A 26161-nucleotide genomic window follows, 5' to 3' on the forward strand; every position below is an offset into this window, starting at 1 on the left:
ATAGAACGCCTGAGCAAAACCACAGTACGGCCAGTAAAATAACTCTTCCTGCCTAATGGCAAGAAATCTATTTACATTTTCAAGCTTTAAATCCCTCAAAGAGCTAAATCCTTACACTTCCACTCCAATACCAGAACAAGCAGCCTGTAAACGCTAGGTCCCTCCTCCACAAGTGAAAGGTGCTCAGACATGACACACAGCTCACACATAACAGCTTATAACACAACTTTTATTAGAAAAGTTATACATAACAGCATCAACTATTTTCAAGAATATTAACCTTGAAAAGCAACAAAAACAGACTAAAAATGTGTAACAAGAAACTAATGACCTTTTCTATAATTAAACATTCAAGTTATCTACAATGTCTCTTTTTACAAAGGGGAAAACCATGGTTTTACAGGCACATCATGTTGAAAATAAAGCTGCAGTAACTTTATACAATTAACTTTTTCAAAGATTATTAAAACATGGTCATCATGTAGCCTCAGATTTTTTTAAACATTCACATAATTTTACAGTTGAGTATACGCTGAAATTTCAGAGTCCCAAAATTCTTTCACAAAAGTGCCAACATTAAAACCAGAACCTTCAGTGTGAATAATTTTGCCCTAAAAAAAGTTAAGACAGGTTTCCATAATCAACATATTCACATAATTTCTGGTGCTACCCGGTCTAACAGTAAAGCTTCATTCTTTATAAGTAAAAATCAAATGGGACTTATTTTGCAAAACTGGTAAAATGTTCTGAACATGGGAGTGTGCATTATTGGAAAAATTGATACTAAAACCATAAATATATCCAAAGAGCCATTAATACACTACAGAATTAAGTGGAACTGTGCCCGTTTGTACTGTATATTCAAGTTTATTGCCCTTCCAGTACAGGTGGTATCTGAATTTAGCATCTTTACAAAGGCAATCTGTTCAACTTCTCTTAATCTTATCTTCATATGCCTGCTTAATAAAAATCAGATAATTTACAATCTATAAGTCTGTTTTAAAAAGTCTGGAGTTTATATACAGCTCTAACAAGCCTAACGCATTTTGATATCTTAAAGGTTTAAATGAAATGACTAGAGGTCTTATTTGACGCTTATTAACAGTAATTAGCCATTATCAGTAGTGGACCATAATGAGGTGGTAAGTGAAAAGGAATGTTTCGTCTAAAATGCTTAACACATGTTCCGTCCTTTCATGTATGCAACAGAATCACGTAGAGGAAGTGCTTTCCACAGACACCCGTTTCCCCTTTGCATCAAGGGCTACAAAAATCTGACTGCAAAAACGCAGTGACAAAGCAAGCTGACGTAGCAGGCACTGCCTTTCATACTGGCAGCTTTAAGAGACCCGCGGTCGTTAGAGGTGGTGCTTGGAGAGAGGGTTCAGGGGTGTACTTGGTAGAGCAGGGTTGATGGACTCGATCTCAAAGGTCTTTTCCAACCTGAATGATTCTATGATTCTATGGTATGCACAAAGATCTAGAGAAGGGGAAAAACCCCCACTACTATGAGAAGCAGACCGAACATTTTAGACAAGTTTGGCAAAGTTTTTAATCAGACAATAGGCTGGCCATTCAGGTTTACTCGTGTAGGTTAAAAATACCACTATTGAATCACCTAGTCAAATTATCGTAAGACATTTTCATTGATACTCAACATTACATGCACCAATATTGCACACATCTGCTCCGAGTTGTTAAAACAATCTTCATCTGGGTCCTTGAGCTGTCTGGTTTTTGCAGCTGGAACTCAAGCCACCCACCCCAGCAGTTTCACTAAAAATTGAAGTGGTAAATTTAAAATACAAAAAACCAAAATAACCCCAAAAGAAAACCAAAGACTTTATACAGACAATAAAATCTAAACTTTCTGCAATGGTCTTGTGGGCCCTACAGATGGGGCAATACACGTATGCACTAGTGAAACGAACACTAGCTCTGCTGTACCTAACCATTCAAATAATATGAAATCTGGGACCAGGCGTTGCAATGATGTCACTGTAAGGCTCCTCCTGTGTCAGCTCTATAGCTTGCTGTTTTTTAAGTACCAGGAAACTGTAGAATTTTGCAGCTGCTTGTTTTCTATTTGTATTTCTGCACAGCTCAAGCAAGCTGATAGATTCTGCTCCGGTCTTAGCAAGAGCTCTCTGAAAAACACAAACAAACAGACACCACAAATTAAATAGAGAACTATGTACAAACAAGAATGTCCGTCAGCGAGATTCTGTCTGTTGTCACCCGCAGGACACTGCGAGGGGCTGGGAAGGACTTGACGTTGGTGGGGACATCACAACACCTACATGAAAACTTCTGTATGTATCTTATCTGAGTGAAACCACTTAGGCTTCCACGAAATGTGTGAAAAATCAACCTCGACTGTTGAACTTGTTCCAGAAACACTGTAGTATAGCACAAGATTTTCTTTCTGCACCAATAGCTAGCCAGTCTTTTTTCGACTACAGGACAAATATTTTTAGATAGGAATAAATAAAAACCTATTCTCAAAATAAAATCCAATAAGAATAACTCCCGAAAGACTCATGATCTATTGTTTAAAACAAAATTTCAAGAGCTACGGTTCTTTAAAAGAGCGGTAATTTTCCCAAGGTGAAAGCCTCTTTATTTCTAAAACTCCTCCGTTTGTCTGAAACTAAGTACCCAGAGTCACTTACTTTTTTTCAGTCTTGGCCAGAATATAAAAAAATTCAGGAAAATACATCTGTTTGCTGGCTAGAACAACAACTGACGTCTTCAATTTAAAACAGAACCGTCTGCTCTGGAGTATCTACTAGATGAAAAGATATTAGGCTGGCCAAACCAAATTACTTTATATTAAACAGATCTTAACTTCGAATCTCATTACAGACTTAGCGTTTCAGCCATCCAGTGTGATGCTCTTCAGGGCACACGGAAGAAAGAATTGGAATAAAAAGCTAGAAATGGTCCAAAGAGAATTCTGAAGCTCTTTCAGAAATTGTGATGAAACATTCAGAGAGGAAAACATTACACAACATCACTGACTAAACAGCTGTATACTTTATAAAAATTACTTTTAAGCAACAGTTGTACTGGTTCGGGCTGGGACAGAGTTACTTTTCCTCACACGGCGCTATGTTTCAGATGGGAGCAAATGTTTTGTTTTGGAGCAAGGAGGCTGGGGGTGCACCAGAAGCTGGGAGGGGACACAGCTGGGACAGCTGACCCCACTGACTGAAAGGATATCCCATACCATATGCGGTCATGCTCAGCATGTAAAACTGGGGGAAAGAAGAAGGGGGGGTGCGCGCATTCAGGGCGATGGCGTTTGTCTTCCCCGGTACCCGTTACACCCTGCGCAGCCCGGCTCTCCCGGGCACGGCTGAGCGCCTGCCTGCTGCTGGGAGCAGGGAATGAATTCCTTGTTCTGCTCTGTCCGCGCCTGCAGCTTTTGCTTTGCCTATTAAACCGTCTTTATCTCAACCCACACCTTTTCTAAGCTTTCACTTTTCTGGTTCTCTCCTTCATCCCACCAGGGGTTAGTGAGCAAGCAGCTGTGTGGGGCTGAGCCGACGACCAGTTTAAACAATCTTACCTGAACTAGCAGAATCCTTGCAGGTGTGCAAAAGAACTGACTTAAATCACATTAGTTTACAATGTAATCTGAACTATAAATTTAAGTGTCATAAAGGCTATTTAGGAGTTTAAAATTAAGGTTTCATTGCTTAGAGATGTAAACAAGTAATTCTTAAAACTCTAGTAAGACTTTCCAGAAATGTAAAGCTATTGCTTGATTACATCAGTTTTGAGAAACTCAACAGAATACAAAATGATACTAAATCTGGGTTTACTGAAAATTCAGCAGCATTCTCTTCCCACTCCAAATCTACTATACTGGAAGTTCAGAGACACAATAATCACAAGAAGGTTTGATCAACAGAGATGGAGCTTATCAGTTTTCACAAAAAACTGAGGATGACTTTGGGGAAAAAAAAAATAACAGCTCAGAGATGAAACTGAAACACTTAAGCGACAGCAGAATCTCACGAGTTGCCAAAATGTTCAAGGGAACAAAGGGGTAGGAACCACAAACTAGACTGAAAGGCAAAGGTAGCCCACAAACACATGAAGTACACATGGACATCTACATGCAAACAGGCAGCAGTCTGCACCGCAGTTCAAGCGTGTACCAGGGGTGTTCAATTATCTCATCAGAAAAAAGCTCTTCTCGTTCCAGCAAGCAAGAATCCATACTACACAGACTGTCTGTTTGTGCAGACTGAAGCCACATGCTGAAAAGTAATGCTGCACCTCGGCCAAGGTCAGATTCCCACAGTTGTTACTAGATCCACTTTATCACTGCATGGAAGTTTTCCAACTAGCCGGGAATAAAACATCCTGTAAAACGGTTTTATCCCTCGACCTTGACGGGGTTTGCCTAGGCTCACATAGGACAAAGTCACAGGTGCTAAGGTTTCATTAAAAACATAATCAAACCAAATTATTTTAAAATTTGAGTTTCTGGGAGTCTTACTTGCCATAAAGGTTGAAAAACACTTAAGTGAAAAATTTCACTTCAAATGTTCTTTGCAAAAAAAAGTGACAACTATATTATGATTTGATCAATCACAGTATTTTTTTCCTCTAAGACAGAACTGATACTTTAAGGCTGTAACATCTACTGCAGAGAAAGCTTTCTTAACCCTTTAACTCAGGTGAAAAGTGTCGGTGGGCACACTCAAAAGCTGCTCTAAGAGAAAACAAATTATCAGGTGTACCTGAAGCCCATGAAGCATTTGTTGAGTCCTCTTGTTCCATCTCCTTTCTTCTTGATCCTGATCACCCCCTGTGCCATCTTCTTCCTGCACGCAGCCAAAATTCATACAGTTACAAAACAATGAACTTTTCTTCCACTGAGTTATGAGATGAAGGAGGTATGTCTAAGTATCAGTCAGCTTTCTCTTTTCATCAAGCCAGACGGTTTAGACAACTTGAGCCACAGGATCCATCCAGGAGGCACAAGTGGGATGGAGGAAGATACACACATCAGCTGATGTACCGCAGGAAGGTTGCCTGCCACTATGATAATACCTCAAAACGTTACGCTGACAATTAGTAAAACAAAGAAGTTCAGCCATAACAGCTGAATGAGAAGAGACACTTTGGTCTAATCTAGGATTCCTAGAGTAGTGAGCATGTTATCAACAATGCTTTTATGCTGAAACATTATTGAACACACACCTGCTCCCATTTCACTGGGGAAACAGGACAATTGAGAAGGAAAACTGCCAAAAGCTGCAAAGGCTGGCTGTAACGACTCAGCTCCCTGTGTCCTATGAAGCACTCACCTACACAGAACAGTACCTGCTTATGGAACATGTGTTATACGTGGCTCTTAAAATAAGAACTTTATTTCAAATCGGCAATTAAAAAAAAATCACCACAAAAGCAACACATGCAAGCAGTATCTGCTTTGTTTCCAGTCTTAACTCAAGAACCTCAAAAGGTGCAGAGAAACTGCTTGGCAAATTTTTTTATTTCTCAAAATTAAATCAGCGTTTATTTCTCCCTCTTTATTGTACTACTTTCAAAGTAACATTTCTCTGGATCCAGCAACAACCCGAAGTGGTCAGGCAGCTGGACTAGATGATCGTTGTAGGTCCCTTCTAACTGTACATGCTCTATTCTAACGGCTTTTTGCATTGCTAGGGAAATCATCTTGACTTAAGTAATCCACATTTCTTTATACATATGACTTGTTACAGAAAGAAACGTCACATGTCCAGGTACATTGTTTTTCCAACAATAAAAACATTTTTTAAAAAAACTGGTTTAATATCATGTATTTTGGGTGCAAAATAAAAAGAATCAATGGAGTTTGAAAGGGAGATGAAAAACTCAATGTGAGCCAGCAATGTGCACTCACAGCCCAGAAAGCCCATCGCATCCTGGGCTGCAACAAGATAAGTGTGGCCAGCAGGTCGAGGGAGGTGATTCTCCCCCTCTGCTCTGCTCTGGTGAGACCCCACCTGCAGTGCTGCGTCCAGCTCTGGGGCCCTCAGCACAAGAAAAGACATGGAGCTGCTTGAGCAGGTCCAGAGGAGGCCATGAAGATGACCAGGAGGCTGGAGCACCTCCCCTATGAGGACAGGCTGAGAGAGCTGGGACTATTCAGCCTGCAGAAGAGAAGGCTCTGGGGAGACCTTCTAGCAGCCTCCCAGTGCTTAAAGGGGCCTACAGGAAAGACGGGGAGGGACTCTTGATCAGGGAGGGTAGTGATAGGATGAGGGGTAATGGTTTCAACCTGAAAGAGGGGAGACTGAGATTAGATATTGGGAAGAAATTCTTCACTGTGAGGATGGTGAGGCACTGGAAGAGGTTGCCCAGAGAAGCTGTGGCTGCCCCCTCCCTGGCAGTGTTCAAGGCCAGGTTGGATGGGGCTTGGAGCAACCTGGTCTGGTGGAAGGTGTCCCTGCCCGTGGCAGGGGGGTTGGAACTAGATGGTCTTCAAGGTCCCTTCCAACCCACACCATATGATTCATGATATCCACAGAGTATTAAATATTGTAGATAACAAGCAATTTCAGTTATCACACTTTAGGACATGAACAGTTTTCTTACAAAAATCTACTTTTAAGTGGTATGAACTATTTAAAAATGGAACCATAAAATTAAGTTCAAAACTTCTTGTATAAGGCATCATGGAGTGGTTTAATCCAACCATGTGTGAGAACAGGGGAACCCTCCAACTCAAAGCAGAACATGTATGCAATTTATAAAATGGAATAATACAAATAATATAAAGTGGTCATGGAATAATTTCAAAATCTACATTTCCAAGTAAGGACTGAAGATTTATTTCTTACGCCATTTAATGAATCTAAAGTCAAACAGTGCTGGGGAACACAAAACCCCTTTCTATATAGGATCTTACCTCCTCCTCTTCCTCCTCCTCTTTCTCCTTTTCCTTCTCCTTCTCTTTTTCTGGCAGAAGTTCTAGCTCTGGTATTAGCTGGCAGATGTTTTGGGGCTCCTCTGGAGGCATTTCTACAGGTGGTATTTCCAGCTGTTGTGACGGTGGATGCTGTACGAGTACACAATACAGATAAACAGACAGCATCATTTTATCAGTGCTTTCACTGTAGAATGCTGATGCTACAAACCAGTTTCACAAAGTCCAAGTCTGTAAACCTTAGCCAACCGTCAAGTTTTTCATTTTCGGAATATGAAAAGCAATTTGTTTTGCTGTCCATACATACATTTTTAATCCTTCAGATTCTACTCAAATCAGAAATTATGATACCACTATAAGGAAAAAAGCTTTCCAGTAACTTCACTTAGTCCACCACCCAAATTACTGATCTCATTTCTTGGATCAGCTCATACAACTTTAAAATCCCACATAACGGGATGCAATGCTACACGAACACACTTTAATTCAACGGAACAAGACATCTTCAAAATATCAAAATGCTGTTCTTTGCAATACAAGCATGAAGGAATTAAAACATCGGTACTTTGCAGTTTCCAAAAACATATGAGTGACTGATGCTCAAGCATCATTCTCAGAAGATACATTTATATCAAGAGGAAAATCCACAAAAGCAGTTTAACAGGATTTATGCAGTTAGTTTTAATAAAATTAATATACACTGTTCTCCCCCTGAATCTACACACAGTTAAGTGTTTGCCAGGAAAGCTACCTTGACATCTGAAACTGTACACATACCCTAAACCAGCTGAAAATAACTTCTGGTTTAGAGTCATACAGCGTGTACTGCTATAGGTACGTGGCTAGAGGCCTGATCAGGTTGGTGTGATCAAACAATTCCCAACACACACTAATAGCACTGACTTCAGCACAAAGTACAGTTGATGCCAATTTCACCCGACGACATGGCCAAGAGGAGCAGCAGCTGCCACCCTTTTTTAATAAGCTCATGTAACATCTAACAGTCTCTACAGCAAACAACCTGTTAGCCAAGATGTGAAAAGTGGGGCAATAAACGCACAAATATGAGAAAGACAGCATAAACCAGGACTGTTCTCACCAGGTAAGCATTCAGCAAAAGAATACGCCTTTCATTTTGCCCATTTCCTCACCCCTTCACATCACAACCTTTAGAGAAGGGGCAGATACGACCTAGTTTCCAAGTCTACTCACAAGCTGACTAGGAAATCTTTCCTAAAGATCAAAGTTTTTCTTTGAACCTTTAACTCTGGAACACCAGGACTATCGTAAAAAGGAAGTTTGTACAGCTAGCACAATCCTTTCTTCATCCAAGCTGTTCATATATACTTGCCAACCAGAAGAACTTAGCTTTGTAAGCAACACATTTACTGCTTGACAACTTCTACTGGGGGAAACACTGCTGTTTCTTTATCCTACCTGCATTTTAAATGTTTCAGTGAGCCTTCCACTTAAAAACACCATAAAGACTACCCAGGGACAAAAATTCTGTTACTACTCACCCCACCACAGAAAGCCAGTGCCTTAGAAATGTGTCACTTCCTGCTCAAAGACACCACCCACTCCTCATGCTCAAAACCAAACTCACTCACTCCTACTCACAGGTAACACTGGCTCTGGTTCTACTTGCTGCAGTTTGCGTTTTACACCTGTCTGAGGTGGTGGGGGTGGCATAACGGATTCATCCAGGTTGGTTCTGCTGCCTTCCATCATCGATTCTTGTAAACGACTTGGTTCTTCCAGAATAGGTTCATCTATATTTCACAACAAACAGAGTTTTAGATACTTTGGTAGTGTCAAATTACATTACAAATTAAATCCAATCTCCTATTAAGATAGAATTGAGCACTCTTAACAGCCTGCACAGCTTTTGCAGTGACTTAAAACAGAATTGGTACAGATATGCATCCAATACCCATTTAATCCACTGGATCAAACTGAATCTCCAAGGGTCTTCTAAGAAAAAAAAGCTATTTTAAGTCATAGACTGTGTATCAAGCTAAATAACCATTACAAAGCTCTTTGCTTCATTCATAATCTTTTGTGACTTAACATAAAGCACAAACAAAAGATACAAGTAAGCTCCAAGGGAAAGCAGAGCATCTTTGACAAGACACAGACCAATGACATCTCGTTGCTGCTGTTGCTGTTGTTGCTGCTGCTCCTCTCTAGGAACCTCTGGGTTTTCAAAGTCCTTAAGGAACTCATCAAGGTTGTCAGCTTCTCCACCTTTCCTCCTCTTTCTTAGGTCTTCTGGTACCAGGGGTGTAAGACAGCGAGTAAAGAGCTACAGGGGAAAGGTTACATTATTCACTATCGTAGTTCTCAGTGTCCTTAATTTTATTTTGGACCAAGTAATTATGGGCCATCTTCCTTCCTCATTTTTTAAGCTCCTCTTCAACCGCAATAACATTAAAAAAATCATTTGTTTCTGCAACTGGTAAATATTTTAGGCATTGGTGTTATCTTAGTTGTTTTAATGAGTTGGGTTTTTTTTAAATGATGAATACTGCTATCACTATATCACTCTTCATATGCAGACGGTTACTGTAAGGCACAACCCTCAATATAGTCCATTTAGAAATGAATCTGCTCGAAAACATTACCTTCAGCAGCCTGTTATTCCACAAAGGCTGTGCAGGCAGAGAGAAAAGCTTTTCAACTCCGCCTGTTTCTTTCCACATCATCAGTTTCTTGGTAGGAGGTGCCAAGTCCAAAGTAGTAACAATATCAGAGTAGTCACTTAATTGGGCTCGAATAGTCTTGCTATCCAGTTCTTTCACACTGTCCACAATCAGCTTTCTCTTCCTCTTTGCTTTGGTTTCCTTGACTGTTGAGATTTTTAGCAAGTAATGAAAGTTAGCTCAGATACCACACTGTAGAAGAACCCTGCAAGTCTTCTAGGTCTTATTTGCCCACATATAAAGCTGTCTCAAGAATCTAAGACAATGTTAGCTTTAGGAGAAAAAATGAAAAGCTACAAGCACTACGAAAAGGTCAAACACTACGAATGCTGCTCCACAACCTACAAATTCTTTTGTGTATACTCTGAAGTTGTACTGAATCTACCTAAGCCTCAAATGTCCTCAACTACACATGCTTCCCTCTCTCATGGCTTGCTTGTCAGGCTAGTGTTCTTCAGGAGCAAACCCCTGAGCTGTAAGTTCCCTCTGACCAAAGAGTCAAAATACAAGACCAAGTTTTTCCCCTAAGCCCTGTCTGAGCTTTGGTAGTGTTAGTGTGGGTGGTTATCTTACCTGTACCTCTCATCCTGCTCTAGAATGACTTTACTGTAAACTGCTTACAGCCTGGCACTCTGCAGCAGACCCTGAAGCTCTGGCAAACGCTGTCTTTGCTGGTCCCAGCCGATCAGCTAGGACCTCTGTTGCTAGCTCGCCACCAGAGGGCAGCGCTAGGGCTTTTCAATTGGCCAAGCCGTAAATCAGGGCCTGGAGTTCAGTCTGAAAATATAGGACAAACTACAATTTTTCCAGATCTTAGTTTTTTTAAATAAAGCAGGGATCTGTTTATAATGAGCCACTTAAAATAAGAAAGCGTCTTGCATTAAAGAAAAAGACAAGGAATTTCACTATTTAGTAGAACTTCAAATACAAACATGCATCTCCTGAATTCAGCAATTCATTAAAGCTATGAATCACTAGAAGAGCACTTATTCTCAGTGTAAAGAGTCCCTTCTGGTCATCCAACATAGCATATCGAGAACCATGCTGCGCTACAGATACTGTATTAGCATTAAAGACGTGATGAGTTTATTCCAACTCACTGTACTTTGACTAGCATGTTTACCAAAAGCTACAGGATCACGTCGCTATACACGCTGACTGCAGAACTACAGACTAGTATCCTCCAAGACCATCACCACCGTAAGCCACCTACCTGGGAAGTACCGGAAGGCTACTGTTAGAATAAAAGGAATTCAGCACTTGGTCTGTGATTTCTTTTCCAACTGAGAAGTAAAGCCAGCAGCAGCGCTAGACATTCATTTGCACTCCATTAGCTAAGGTGGTCTCTGACGACCCAAGTAAAACACGCCCAAAAAGCTTACTCACCAGTTATGTCAATAGGCTCCAGAGCAAAAGCTTCCTCTTCATTGGGAACAAGCGTTGTCTGATCGGTCATAGTTGGCAACGGTTCAACTGGATCTACCGAGTCTGGGCTGTCTGGTCCACCCACTGCCAATTAGAACAAGTATCTTGCACCGTGTCAAAACGTTAAGAAACTGTGCTACCCTTTCCCTTCTCCACACCTTACAGTGGTTTACCGCATTTCATACTTTTGAGCTCAACATGCTTTTAAAGAATTAGAATCCAAATTAAATTAGTTGAAAACACGTAATTCTACATCTGGCCCTAGATCATACTCACTTGATACATTATCATCATCATCCATATCATCATGGGGAGGTTGCTCTGGCATCATTACTCCACTTTCTGAGAGTGCAGGTGGGTCATCAAAAATACCACCATCATTATTACTGAGAAGTTTGTCATCTGAAACAACCATAAAAGAGAATCGGTTTTGCATCCACAAATTCATGGAAGTATATACAATTTATAAAGAAGTACACACAAATTTATGACAACACAGACAAAGATAGTGCAAAGGTCAGAGAAACCTACACTTTCAATGCTGACACAAAAGCCATTAGGAGTGCTTTTTCAAGGTGCATTTCAGCTCAAAATTTGAGCTTACAGATAATCTTTATTACAATACACTTGCCACATATTTGCATCTTACTAGGCTTCTTAGTACTTCAGAGAGAAGCACTCCATTCTCAACATAATAATTAAACCCTTGGAAGGAATCAAAGAACAAGAAGAGTTACATATTGATTTTTCTCTAAAGAACATTATGTATAGAATGGAAAAACTCCAAATGATTTAATTTTACTCCACTTGAAATATGCCAACTCTTAACAAGCTACGCATCACCTATATTGCTGTAGCACTAAACCAGAATTCCACTGCTGGAGACATAACTTAGAGAGGAACAAAGGAAACAGCCTCCTCCCCGTTCCCCCAGAACTAATTACTGAGGCAGAATGTAGGACAGAAGAAAAACAAATTTCTCAAACATACCCAATATTCCACCATCATTTCCTTCTCCAAAATTATCGTCTTTGTATTGGTCTTCATATTCCAGGTGATTAGATTTCTCATTGAGGTGACTGGTGCTCTGTTCAGGTTCCAGTAGGAGATTAGAAGCACTGGTGCTCACAAGCATGTCATCCTCAAACGCACTACCTTCTCTCATCATCTCACGATCATCCATCCCAAAGTCACCTGCCAAGAATACAATCTCACTGCCATAAATGCTAAAGAACCAAGATGCAAGAGATCTAGCTAATCAGCAAAGGCCCAAATGTAAGACCAAACTTCATTTCAACTTATCTTAACTGCAGAGCAAATGACAATATGTAAGGAACTATGCCCAGCAATAGCATAGCGAAAATACTGTTCAAACAATTACAAAAATAACCCATCTCTTCAAAGGAGTTATTATATTTATTTGAATTGGTTTTAAAAAGATCCTACTAAATTTCAGCTGCACTGAAACCAAAGAATTCCAAGGAATTCAAAAAAGTTGTACCTTATGCCTCAAGGCTGAGCTTCAGGTACAAAGTGCAAACCAACACCAAAACACCACCACCATCGATACCTAGATTATACTTTCAAAAAGATTACTAAATTATGGATTACATTATTGTACCCTGGAAACTAGATATTCAAATACAACTGTCTTCAGGCTTTGACATATATCTTAGAATGCTGTCCTTGAAAAGATACTGAAAAAAGTAAACTAGTCACCACTGAACGCTTCAGCTTTGGAAATCTCCTAACAGTCTCTGACCGAAAACATGCATATGATTAAAGCAACAGCTGACTTTATATCCACACAATGTTTTGAAAATTATAATTGGAATTTGAAAATTATAACTGACATAGTACTTCAATAATTAACCTGACTTAATATTCTTCAGCTTTATATAGGCAGCTAAAGCTTTCTGAATAGTAGAGGACAGGCTTTTTGGAAAAACTGACATGTACAAACTAAAAATTAAGATGTACAGAAAGACAGCATGTTTGATCTGATTCGTTTTGTACCTAGTGGGAATTCCGTAGTAATTGCAAAACCTTTACAGTTACCAAAACCAGCTTAGTAACACATAATAACACATGCAATTTTTTACCAAAGTCATTATCCTGGAGGATACTGATGTTGCCTACTTCTTCTCTCATTGTAATTTCTTCCACTCTACTCTGGTTCAAACTGAACTGCTGGGCCACATCAATATCACTTAAACAAACAGAAGGCAATTATTAAAAACCTCAATTTAAAACAAAAAACAGATAAAACCTGCTTAGATAAATGTGATATTAGTTCCTAAAGAGTACACTATACACTTAAGTCAACTAACAAAAAAAGCTGATGGTGAATACAGAATCGAAAACGCTACTCAAAGCAGGAAGACCATTCATGGTTAAAATCTATCATTCAAATTGTGTTAGCTTCTGGGAAATGTATCAGCAACCTCTCTTACTCCTTGCTATGTTGGGGTCACTAATTTTAAAGGCCAGATTAATAAGTAAGAAAAAACTTCCCACCCCATCAACTTCAAAAACTATTAATATATCAAAAAGTGTATCTAATAACAGTACCAAGTTAACACTTTGTGATGTGTTATGGTACATTTCTTAGAACAATATGGAATTTTTAATGCAGTTTCAAATCAGTATATACTCTAATTTGAATATAAACCAAATAAAACACTGAGTAAAGCAAACAGTAACCAGAAATTCCATTATGAGTAATCCAAAATCTTTTTTAAAGATCAAGAATTATTCAAGTTGTATACTTGTTATCATGTTTACAAGTTATCATGTTTACATTAGCATTAAAAGTTTTAAGAATTAAAAGTGCCGCTACAGAAGGTGAACAAGAACATTGCCGTAAAACTAATCTTGTCTAACCTGAGAACATGCGATGTAGAGTGCCTTGCATAGAAGAAAAAAGAAAATAATACATATCTCAGTTTTTCAAAAGCTTCTGCAAGGACAGCTTTAATTTAAGTTAAAATTACATGCTACTATGAACTTAAAATCAATACAAAGATGATTGTATACTTGTTGGTGTATTAAAAGACTTAAGAACACAAGTTAACTACAGACTACTTTTTTTTTAATTGGGCAATAAGTTTGCTGTTTAAAACCAGGTTCTCCTCAACTAAAACCAAACATCATTTGCATGGAAATGAAAAAACCAAACCAAGCTTACTCTAGATCAGGAAGTGGTTGGTCAAAATCATGAAATTCCTCAGGTAAGGTAATAGCATTGTAAGCAGCCTCTCTGTTTTCCTCAGGCAAATCGACAACCCCTGCAGAGAAGAACACTCAGACATGAGTTCCCATTCCTTACAAGGACAGCATTTTTCCCTGTGCCTCCAGCATTGTTCTCTCTGCAGAGCTTCTTGTCTTTAAATTGCTGAATCAAACCAATGCTAGACACCTAAGAAGAAACCTTAGATAATGTTAGTATTGAGATTCAGTCTAAATTCAAAATATATACCCTCAAGCCCTTGTACTGCTCTGTATAACCCTGGAAGCCTCAAATCACTCGATAATGTTTATGCAGCCCAGTGCAGAGCTGTGCAGTCAAGACGTGTTGAGTAGCACCACTATGCAGTTACCTGCTAAAAAACAATCCTTTTATCATGATGCTCCAGCTGAGTTAGTCCTATATTTTGGTTGGGGTAAAGCAGCAGCAACATGGCAGCCTGGTTTGAGTAGAACAGCGGCAACACTGAATGACTACTTGGCTACCGGTCATTCGGTCAGTTCAATCAGCTCTGAAAGTCCCAGCACAGTATTGACTGTACTTGGGTCACACAAACTCTCAGGCTTCTGCATTTAAGAGCCGGATTACCTAAACCACATCCATACCTTTTCTTATCCTCCTGAGACGCTTAATCTGCTATTCAGTGGGCATCCTCAGAGCATGACTATCAGGTTAGGCATCACATAAAAACAGTGCCAGCAGCTGGTGCCTCTCTTTTATTCAAAGGCTTTAGAGGTCAGGACACTTGAAGGCACATGGGAAATGCAGGTTCAACTCCTGCTCTGACTTGCAGAAGATCTGAGCTCTACGTTCTGCCTTCTGACCCATACAACACAGGCAATTCTGAGGTACAGCTACTTCAGAAACACTCTGTCCACTGTGTTCCACTCTGCAATGGATAATCAAAGAACCACTGTCGAGAGAGACCAGGAACAAGTACAAGTCTGTAGTTTACTCATCTTGGTACTTGGCTGGGAATGAAGAAACCTAGTCCGTCCTTTCAGGGCTATCCAATATTTTACCTGTTGGCTGCTTAAAATAAAACATGTAAATGATTCCCAGAGCAGACAGGATCAAGACAATGCCTAAGCCACAAAGCTGATAAACTGAGAACAAAGTGCTTCAACTTGTTTCAAGTCAGCATACCACTTTCATAAATCTTGTTCTAAGGTGCTTCAGCTTCTATGTGAGACCTGTCGGATGTGGGAAAATGGGGAAAATGGATTGCCTTGTGCAATTAGACAAATTTATGTGTTCTCACCACCCACAGAAGTTAAATGCAATAGTAAACAAAAAACTGACAACAGTCAACAAATTGCCACTGAAAGCTACAATGTGAAGATCAAGAAATGAAGATAAAGGCATTATACACCTTAACTTTTCTCAAATTTACTGTTGTGCTGGCTTTCAACAGTTGCCTTTTAAAAAAAGTCTTCCTTAAGTTCAGCTTTTAAATCTATTACAATCACAAACTTAAAAAGGTAGAATATGATTCAGCAGCTTTGAATATCCAGCAGCATCACTGCCACAGCTACACTCCAGCTGGAAAAAAGCTTCCCAGGCCAGAATTAAAGGAAACTATCAACCGTGTGTAAGCCAAGTAATTAACTGCTGGATGGAAAGTCATTTCAGGTATTAATATGGCTCCACATCTTCACAGAAAATCTTAAGAGTAAGCAACAAGAGGGGGAATTTGTGTTGCACATACAAAAGTGAAAGTATCTTTGTTGCAGACATTACAGTTCACATTATTTCCATAAACTAAAATGTGAAAGTGGTAAAAGACCAGCTTGCTTTACATTTCTTTTGCAACTCATGGCAAGGCAATCTTTAACCTTGATGGAAACAACCTCCCTTCTGTGCTTCTCCTCGGTACATTCAACTGGCCTTTTTCAGACTTGTGACAGAAGGTAAAAACCATGCAGTGTATTTCCATTTAACACTATACACCAACAACAGCCAAAATCATCATTGAGATTTTACTGAACGAGCACTAATAGGAAAAGTTTTTGTTCAGAATTCAGTGGAAAGATGTTTTTCAGCATATAACTCAGTCACACAGCCAGCCTGAAGCTGCAAGAAAGAAAATAACTTCTCCTATAATCCTGCATAACTTTACGAAATTTTTCTACAGAGACAGGAAGGCAGAATTGTACACCTTCTTAATAAATACCATCATATAACAACATTAACTTTTCAGAGAGTGCTCAAAGACAGATACCTGGACGAAAAGCCATCTTAATCTTAATGAAAGCCTCATTACAGTCTGCAAGAAGATATTTTGCTTTCCTGTGGTAGATTCTAACAACGCCTAGTAAGAGGTGTCCTGAGGTTCGAAGTGCCATCTTCACCTAAAAATATATTGCACAATCAGTGAATTAGAAGTAGCCTTTTTTCCTTTAATGACATTTCAGGAAGCTTTGCATGAGTTTTTCAATAACATCAAATATCTAAAACAAGTATAAAAAACATCAGAGAACTGAAGAAAGAACAAAAGCAAGTCTACAGTTCAAGATAATAGTCTACATATTGTTTACGGATGACCTGGCAACTATCAGCACACCTAATAGCAGCTCACTCCAGGAATTCCCAAACACTGCTCTGTCTAGTAAAAAAAATAAATTAAAAAAATGACAAGACAAAATCCATTTTACCACATCTTTTTCTGACATCTTTCTTACTTTAGTTGTGAAAAAAGTGAAAAATACAAAAAACTGGACAGCCATAAATTACGATTTGGTTAAGTAAAATTTGGTTAAAAACTCTTACTTGTACCTCTCAATCTTCTGTCCTGCAGTTAAGGAGAAAATCAGAGAGAAATAATGGAAGAAGTGGGGTGTCCACAAACAAGCACTGCCACCTTAAAACAAGTTTAAGTTCCTTTCCTCTTTAACCTCACTGCTTCACTATGTAATCAAGTGTCTGCTGTGGGAACAGAAAACTGATAAAAAAAAATCCAGGGAAGGGCTCTTCTTAAGTGCTTTGGTCTGAAAGAACACGAGACTTGTGTCGAAGGGTACATGGAATAATTGTCTCCCAAAAAGATTGAGCCATACAGGGTTTAACTTCAAACTCTAAGAACTCAAAATTTTTATTACATACATCTTTCTAATATTCCAGCTGATGAAAGTGCCACACAAAGCTAAATATATGAAAGAGTGCCTATCAATTTCTCCCTTTTCTAAAAGAATGCTGCAGCTTGCTAGCGAGGACACGAATATTATCATCTTCTTTCTAAATCCCTCCAGAGCTGACACTGAAGCAAATCACTGTTCTGGCATAGTAAGTATCTCTGACTGTATTATACGTTTTTTGCTTATACTTAGCAGTTCTTCCGAAATTCAGAGTAGCATTACAGAAATAGTTATATTTGTATCAACCAAAAGAAAAGATAAGTTTTATTTCTTTTCCAAACAGTTGCTTTTCTTATAAGACATTCAGACATCTGTTAAGTGACAGAAGTCACAATCGTGTCAGTCCACTAGTTCTTAAATGGAAAATTTCATTTTCATGAGTAGTAGAGGGGAAAAAAAAAAACAACAACATTTAAAACCCCAACATCCTCAAAATTTCCTCTGGTTTCACAACAACCATTCAGAAGTGCTACGTTCTTTCAGTTTTGTTGCTATCTATTCACTCCCCAGAAAACAAGAGACTAAAAACTTCAAAAGCAAGACTTTTAGAGTACAGTGTAGTAGTATTATTATATGGAAAACTATGCTCATGTAACCGGCAGCATCACAAGCTACCAAGATACTTCAGACCTTTTTGCTGTAACTAAGCAGAAATATGCTTTGAACTTCGGTCACGATCACAAACGAGAATCACAGAATGGTTTGGGTTAGAAGGGACCTTAAAGATCACCTAGTTCCGGCCTCCCTGCCACAGGCAGGGACACCTTCCACCAGATCAAGTTGCTCAAAGCCCCATCCAACCCGGCCTTGAACACTGCCACGGAGGGGGCATCACATCTTAAGTATTATTTCTACAGCTCACAGTAAGAAGAGCACTGAAAGACTATCATCATAAGGCCTTTAAAAGTTACTTCTTAGAAAGCCCAGGCCTTCCCCTCTGCCAAATATTTGCTTCTGAATGATACAAGGTACATATCAAGATACAAGTTCCCCATTTATACAAAGCAAAACATTCAGTAACTAAATTGCATTAGAAAATTGACAAGAAAATACCCATCAGAACCAAAGAGCCAAGAGAGCATTCCACATCTGAACAGATCTCTCCACCCTTTAAAACAGCAACATTAAGAACTGTATTTGTTTCAGTGACCCAAATAGTAACTATCACCTGTACAATTTCTTTTCACTACAAGATAATATTACACCAGTGTAAAACAGATACCTTTGGTGAAATGATACTCTCCACGCTGCTCTCCAGATTACATTCAAACACATGGGCTTTGGTTAGCTTCTTATCCCAGTGGGCCGCCAGCCAGATTTTGGCCAGCGGCCCACGCTTGCTCAGGACAAAGTGGGCATAGAACATGGTCCCAGATATCTAAAACAAAGTGCAAACCTGTAAAGAGAAAGGCAAACTTATTCTTTTCTAGAAATTTTTTTTATGAAGAACATCCTTGCAAACACACCCTTTACCCGCAGTAAGCAAAGCGCATGTTTGTTTTTCCATCACTAAGGTCAGACTATTTGTATAAAATATTTAGGGAGCCAACACTTACAAGTGGTGGCCATGTAACAGCATATATATTTGTTGCAGAGGAAATATAAAGCAGGAAGAGCAACGGCCATTTACATAATTTAAAAATGTTTACCATCCCGCAAGAAAAAAAACAATTTAATATATTAAACTTTATGGTAATGATACTGAACTCCTATAATGCAAACAAACATGTCTCAGTTTTCAGTCCACAGTAGTTTTCTATGACTGCCATTTCTTTCTACTCTTACTTCAGTAGCTACTACTCTACCAGTACATGTTCTGCATTGTTTCAGTAACACAGTCAGCATTACAAAATACAGTCCTAAACTTCTTTGGACTTCTTAAACATAAAGGAGAGTTATGTCTTCATTTCTGAACAGACTGCTCTCTTTCATAATCCTCTTTGTAGTGCTTCATATTTTTTATTTAAGCACTAATAAAAATGGTAAGAAAACTGACTGCATTGTTCCAAACTTCCTGAAGATTTCATTTTTTTCTTTCTCCTTCACCAGAAAGAACATACTTCCTTTTATCTACTTATCTAGTAACTACCTTCTTACAGCTGACATCAACATATTAAACCATGAGGAAGCAGAACAGCACATCTTATGATGTAAACATGCCAATTTCATGCATGAGGTAAGCATACGATTCAATTCAACTACAAGCTGAGGAAAAGTTTGCTTTAAAGAGGTGGAAGATTCTCCACAATCAGTTTTTTCTCCAGCAATATCCGTAACAAACCGGACAGATGCAACAAGTGCATTTCAGTTTTAACATTCTCCATGCCTACAGAAAAAACTGCCAGAGGAAGCGCAGCAACCTAACAGTGAAAGCAGGGCAGTTTAATCTGGGCAGCAGTGTGAGGAGAATCAGTTTCTAGCCATAAAAACCCCCAGTATTTCCCAAACGTATGTCAGCACAACTTACAAGCAAACAGGGGACACAGGGAAACACAAAGCATTGGTAAACATGACAGCCAGAGACAGATTCCCAGGAAGCCAACTCCTAAACCATACCAATTTACTTGCAGGTAAAAGAAACAAGTTTCAAAGCAGCTAGGGTAGAGCTGCTGATATTTACAGGGTATGCTTACAAAAAAAAAACCCAACCCAAACAGCGCAATTGTGACTGCTAGAAAAATAAGTACAGGGGCAAGAGAAGCACTGGCATTACTGGTTCAGTGGAAGCAAAGCCGACCACTAGATATCCGGATAACAAATGAAAAACTGTAGATCTAGGGGTAGATCTCTGAAAGTAAAGGCAAATAATACTATTTTTGCCTTTTTTTTTTTTTTTTTTTGGAGGGGGGTGTGTGTATGTGTTTGGTTTTAATAAATGGGATTTGAAGTAATATAAAGGATAGGAAAAGTTATCTTTGTAGTAGTAACATACTCTACTTGTACCCACCCACAGGTATCCTTCAACATGCAAGATGATGAAAGCTTTGAATTTCAGCTGCATTAAACAGAGAACAGAGTTGTTTGGACAACAGAACCGATTATCAAGCTTATCTGTCTTAATGACAGACTGGTCACTGATTCTGTTCATAACCAAGAATGGACACAGTGGAGAGGATTTAAAGGAAATAAAGGCCACGTTCAGTTTCAGCTCCAGTTAACACAGTAGATAGAAAGGATTAAAACTGCTCTTAGGAGTGAAGTTGATAGCTTTGAGTTACAACAAAGCTGCGGATTAACAAAAAGTTAAAATGTCATTTTTATTTGTGAGATTGTGTGGGGGCCAAGGACAGCACTGCACAGAGATGGACACGAGCAAGCTTTTTTAGGAAGCATAAGAAAACAATTTTGGAAGTCTCCTTGATCAATAAAAGCTACCTAAAGGAAGGTATTCTGCTTCACCTCCCCACCTTCTACAGTGTTTTCTGAAAGACAGCACACTGTCTCAAGGGCCAGCAGACATTTCAATCCCTTGTACATTTTCAAAAGCCTCGTGGTATTTTTGTATATGCAGAGACCTAACTTAGCATGCACAGCATTTTGGTATCTTGAGCTGCTACCACAACCATGCACTGCTCTGGTAACAGCAGGCCTGTAAATTACCCTGAAATGAGGAACAGGGGAAAACACAAACATACAGTTAACAAAACCACTTGTATTACTCCACTAAAAACTTCCAACAACAGTTGTGAAAGAATGTACTTTGATTCATAGACTTTGGCGCAATTATTCACCAACGTTTTACTATCATTAAGATACATAGCACAGGCTTCACAGAACTTCAAACATACAAGTTAACTGCAACCCTGAAAATATACTGAAGATTTCCTGTTAAATGTGAAACCATTTGGACAACTCAGAAGCAAGTTACCACTTTAAATCCCAGACAGCAAGGGTAGTGCAAGTGTGAGACGAACAACTATCTAAGATATCTAAGAGGAAGCAAGGTTCCCCAAACACCTGAGGTGTCAGGATCACACCAAGGCTAACGATTTCACAAGTTTGGGGTTTTTTAATAAAAAAAGCACATCATTAACTTCTTTCTGTCTTTTAAAGAACAGGCAATTCAAGTCAAAGTACTCCACATAAGGGGGCTTAACATATGTGAATGGGTTTCAAAACATCTGCTTCGTTCGCAATTAAATCAAAGAATAGAGACTGAAAACCACTGCAGCAAGGGAAGGCACAGAAACATAAGTGGACACCTGCATTGGTGGTGTTTCCTAGGTTTGACGACCACTCAGTACTGGGGTTATATATCAAACCTAAAACTTGCTTGTAAGACTAATGAAACAATTATACTATATGTGCAGGGTACTTAAACGTTGGAGTGAATAAGAACAAAAAATAAATAGCTTCTGACAGAGGTTGTCTGTTTCTCTTCATCCATTAATGATGCCACAGCAAAATACATGAAGAGAAACAGTGACAATCAGACAGCTTTGAAGTGTATTTTAATCTGAACTGTTAGTCTTTGTCACTTCCAAATTCCAGCAGATGCTCTGCTCTGTATGGTAACACCTGGGTTACAGCAACTGTACAAATCCCACCTTTACAGTTCTGACCCGCAGCCGTTCAGCTGCTGTTCAGCTGCTCTTGTTTACAGCGTCAGCACAATTCCTTGAAGCAGGCCACAGTGGTTGCTCTCACTTTCTCTTCCAGATTTTTTTCTTTCTTTTCAGATATTCCTTTTCCTTATACCAGGCTTTTTGTCTGATCTTTAATTCATAGGGCAGTATGCTGATGCAGTGGCATAAAAGGAGAATAAATAGATTTTCTGGCATAATTTGAGACTGGGATGAATGTTAAAGGAACTAAGAGTTTCCTGCAGTGGCAGAGTGCTCAGGCAGACACATAAAACATATGCTGTTGGCTGCAAGAGCAACTGGTAAGAATCCTCAAACGAAAAAGGGTAGCTGATGGCTCTTAAAAAGTTTGTAAGGTAAATTATAAATGTTAATTTTTTTAAATTGACTGGATATGAACCAGGACCTTAAAACTTGTTCAAAAAACTTACTTATTTTTCCATCTTGCTTGCACTGCTCTGAGGAAAAATAATACGCACTCACACAAGACCAGGTGGGATCAAATCCTGATCTTGCCAAATTGTGCTTTTAAAAAAACCTTTAAATTTTATTTTAATTAACTTAAATTTACTTCAATATTGCACAATTGTCTTCAGGTTCCTCTGCTTAAATTGGTCCTCAACAATTGCATAATCTTATTTTAGTATTTTTTTCTTTCTATAGAAGTGTAAAAAAAAAGGTTATAATTCTATACACAAAGTAACTGAACACATAAAGCAAAACTAACACAATACAGATAGTACACAGGGTTTGATCCAGAATCTGTCTGTTTCATTCTCTTATCTGAGTATCTGGTAATTGAGCCTCCTGAAGAAGCAACAAGAGAATAGGATAGATGCTATATATGAACCTCATCTTAACCATCAATTCACAAATATTAAGTCTTAAAATCCTTCTGCATATTAGAATGGCTAACTAGCTAAACTCTGAAAAGCATTCTCATGTAGCTTCAGTTCCAACCTTCAAGACGTTCAGAAAGAAGTTTAATGAACTAACAGTTGACAATAATACTGCAGACAACAGTTACAATAATCACCATATTTTATTTTGCCCGCAGTTCACTCTAGCCCATTAAATCCACTTGCCTGTTACTCTGCTAGGTCAGCTCATAGGTTAAGTTCAGTCTTTAGTTTGTTTTATGTCACCTACTTTCGTTCCTCTTGTAAGGCTGCTCCAGAACCACATTCATCCACTGATCAGCAGACAACTTTCATACTACAGTTAAAACGACTGGCTGATTTTTAAATTCATTTGTTTTTACGCTATCCTTCAATCTCTCTTCTCAGCTGGTTCTCCCCTACACAAATATTTCCTTTCTATGCTGTCCCTGTCCGTTTGCTAAGCCAAGTCAGCCCTGGATGATCTGGGGAAGAGTGAGCTCACCCTGTGCACCTGCAGCAGTCCAAGCTGGCCCTGCCAGACTTCAGAAGTCCAGAAGGATTACCCTGACCCCGCAACTGTACTTTAGTTCTTAAAATTTAACTCCTAATCCTTCACTATACAGGCCTTCTTACACGTCCAAAACTTCCCTGGTGTGGGACTCACTAACGCTGTCTCACTAGTAGGTTTCATTAGCACACTGAACATTTGGTTGGTCAGCCACTGAAAAAAAAAAAAATTCATCACAGGACCAGTCTTCACAAACTCCACTAACATCTCCTTACAGCTCAATGCCTCTTTTCAGCACTCCCTTATTTCATCTCCTTCCTTCAAGCACCTTCATAATTCTCTGGTTAATCCATGGTTTTCTGAATTTTAAGACACTGCTTTGCGGCACCTGCAACTTTACTGAAGTTCAGTGACATGTCACCTCAATTTCTTATGTCCACAAAAACAATTATTGAAAAGATGAAATCGAACTAGTCCAGCTTGACACACTTTTGATAAATGCATACAGCATTTTCCATTTGTCTCCAGGTCTTGGTTTTTCCATCAACATTTTTTCTGAAATCCTATGGCTGAGGTTGCGCTACCAGGTCTCTAATTGCTAAAAACACACCACTCCTTTGCAGGAACTGCACTCACTGTTTTACAGTTACAATATACTGTTCATCTACCAAATTGCTAGAACCAGTGCCCCACTGAAGTTACTAATTCAAAAGGTAGATCACTCGACATTATTGTACAGAGATTACTGAACCCTATGTTCCCCTCCCCAACTCCGCATTCACGCATAAACCTGCCCTTGTCCCGAGATTCAATATATCCACTCATCCAATGAAAAAGAATCTTTTTAATTTTAGGCCCCATCTAGATCATCTCAACCTGTTTTGCGCAATTCCAAGTCAAACCAATACACTTGCAGAAATCATGTATTAACACACTCCTTAAGTATACATAAGCTGAGTAAGAGAATAGAATTCCTTATGTTATTCCGACTTTTGCAGCAGTTATTCCTCTGCACTGTTCATCCAAAGAACCCAAACTTAAAAAACTAATTTTCTAACATTCTGCCTCAAAAAAGTTAAACTCATCAATTAACCGAGGCAACTATTCTAATTTCTGTGGGAAATCCCATGACATCAGCAATCCTGATGGCAAGACAAGACTAATTTGATTGAGTGGTAATTCAGTTTATTGTAGGTCTCACTAACTTTTTGCTCCTCCTTTTATTCCCACCACCACACTTACTTCCTGTCTAGTTAAAACTTTCGATCAATGGGCTTTGTGTTTCCAAGTTTCACAGAAAGTCAAATATTTACAAACGAACCGTCACAAAATAAAATGCAAGCCTGGCTCTACTAAAGCTTTGGTCTTTCCCCATTTTTGATGTAATGAGTTCTACTGAGGGAGATATTAACAAAAGCATATGCTTACTGTACACGTTCCTAAATGACAACTTCTCCAAATTCACAGTATTTTCTTCCCTGTGTCTAACTTTAATAAAAAGCCTTTTTTCACTGAAACAGTGCCACGCCACAGTGACCCCAAACTTCCTTTGTTATTGACAAAAAGACAACACCTTGTTTTACATTTATTAGCAGCCTTTCATTCAGGATCAGAGACAAATCTTAAAAACTATAGCAAGATGTATATCATAGTGTCCACAGAAGCTGTTAGAGTAAGATCTCAATTCTTGAAAAGAAGACTTTAAAGGGGCCTTTTAATTGCAGATCAACAGCCACTGTGCCCAGAAGACAGTTCATATGTTACTAGTGAGGTCTGCGAGAACATTCAATAGTCCGCTTTATCCAAGTGAGAAGTTAAATTACATTAGAAAATAAAAGACGAGCAGATGAAACTTCGCTCCTCTGCCCATCCCCAGACTGCAGCAGCCCCGCAGCCGGGGATCTGTTACATCATTCCGGCCATCGGACCCCACGATATTGCTCCCCCGGCTCCCCCGCGAACCGGCTCTCCGGTGGCAGCGGGGAGGTCACTGCTTACAGACCGTCTCCACGGCGGAGCGCACATCCCCCCGCTGCCTCCTCCCTGGCCGCACGCCGCGCTCCCCCCGGGGCTCTGCCCGTGCCGCCGCCACGCCGCAGACGGGGCCCCGCTGCGCCCCAACCACCCGGCCCCACGCCCCAGGACCTCAGCAACCAGCCCCAGCACAGGGTCCCGGGGCGGCCTCACCGCCCTGCCCTTCCCGGGAAGCGCCGCACACCGCGCTGCCAGGCGGGCCCTACCCTCCCGCTGCCACTCGCCCGCCCCCGCCGGGAGGGCTCGGCCGAAGAGCCGGCGCGGCCGTGCCCAGCCGCAGGGGGCCGGCAGCTCAGCCCGAGTAGGCCGGCAGCGCCCCGAGAGCCAGGCTGCGGCCGGCCCCCGCCATGCCCCGCGCGCCGGCGGGAGCGAGCCGGGGCGGCCGGCGGGAGCGAGCGCGGCCGGAGCCGCGCCTTACCCAGGTCCGGTGCGGGGGGAGGCTGGTGCGGCGGCTGGCGAGGCCGGGCTCGGTAACCGCTCCGCTCCTCCTCCCCGAGCCAAGCCGCTCACTCAAACAAACAAGATGGCGGCCGCGGCCCTTCCTGCCGCCCAAACCAGCCGTTCAAATCGGCAGGATGTTTACTGTTAAAATGCCCCCTCCTCCCCCCCGGGCCGCGCCGCCGCCCACCGCGCCTGCGCGCCACCCCGCCACGCTGCGTGGGCGCCCAGTGGGAACAGGCCATGTGCGCATGCGTCCGTCCCCGGCGCTCCGGCGCGCT

At 40.2% G+C, this 26161-nt stretch overlaps 1 protein-coding gene across 1 annotated transcript; it reads right to left on the bottom strand.

The window, feature by feature from the left end:
• Window positions 1–208: 208 nt before the first annotated feature.
• Window positions 209–25903, bottom strand: RAD21 (RAD21 cohesin complex component). The gene is made up of 14 exons (XM_086465511.1): window positions 25861–25903; window positions 18659–18832; window positions 16524–16653; window positions 14243–14342; window positions 13158–13264; window positions 12046–12249; window positions 11332–11457; window positions 11017–11139; window positions 9553–9776; window positions 9068–9233; window positions 8549–8700; window positions 6911–7060; window positions 4755–4838; window positions 209–2147 (listed from the first exon to the last, which is right to left on the bottom strand). The coding sequence occupies exons 2-14, from the start codon at window positions 18800–18802 to the stop codon at window positions 1956–1958; spliced, it is 1902 nt and encodes a 633-aa protein (XP_086321637.1). The 5' UTR covers window positions 18803–18832; window positions 25861–25903; the 3' UTR covers window positions 209–1955.
• Between the last annotated feature and the right edge of the window lie 258 nt (window positions 25904–26161).

The sequence above is a fragment of the Leptosomus discolor genome, chromosome 5, assembly GCF_034619465.1.
Source record: "Leptosomus discolor isolate bLepDis1 chromosome 5, bLepDis1.hap2, whole genome shotgun sequence".
NCBI classification, from domain to species: Eukaryota; Metazoa; Chordata; class Aves; order Leptosomiformes; family Leptosomidae; genus Leptosomus; species Leptosomus discolor.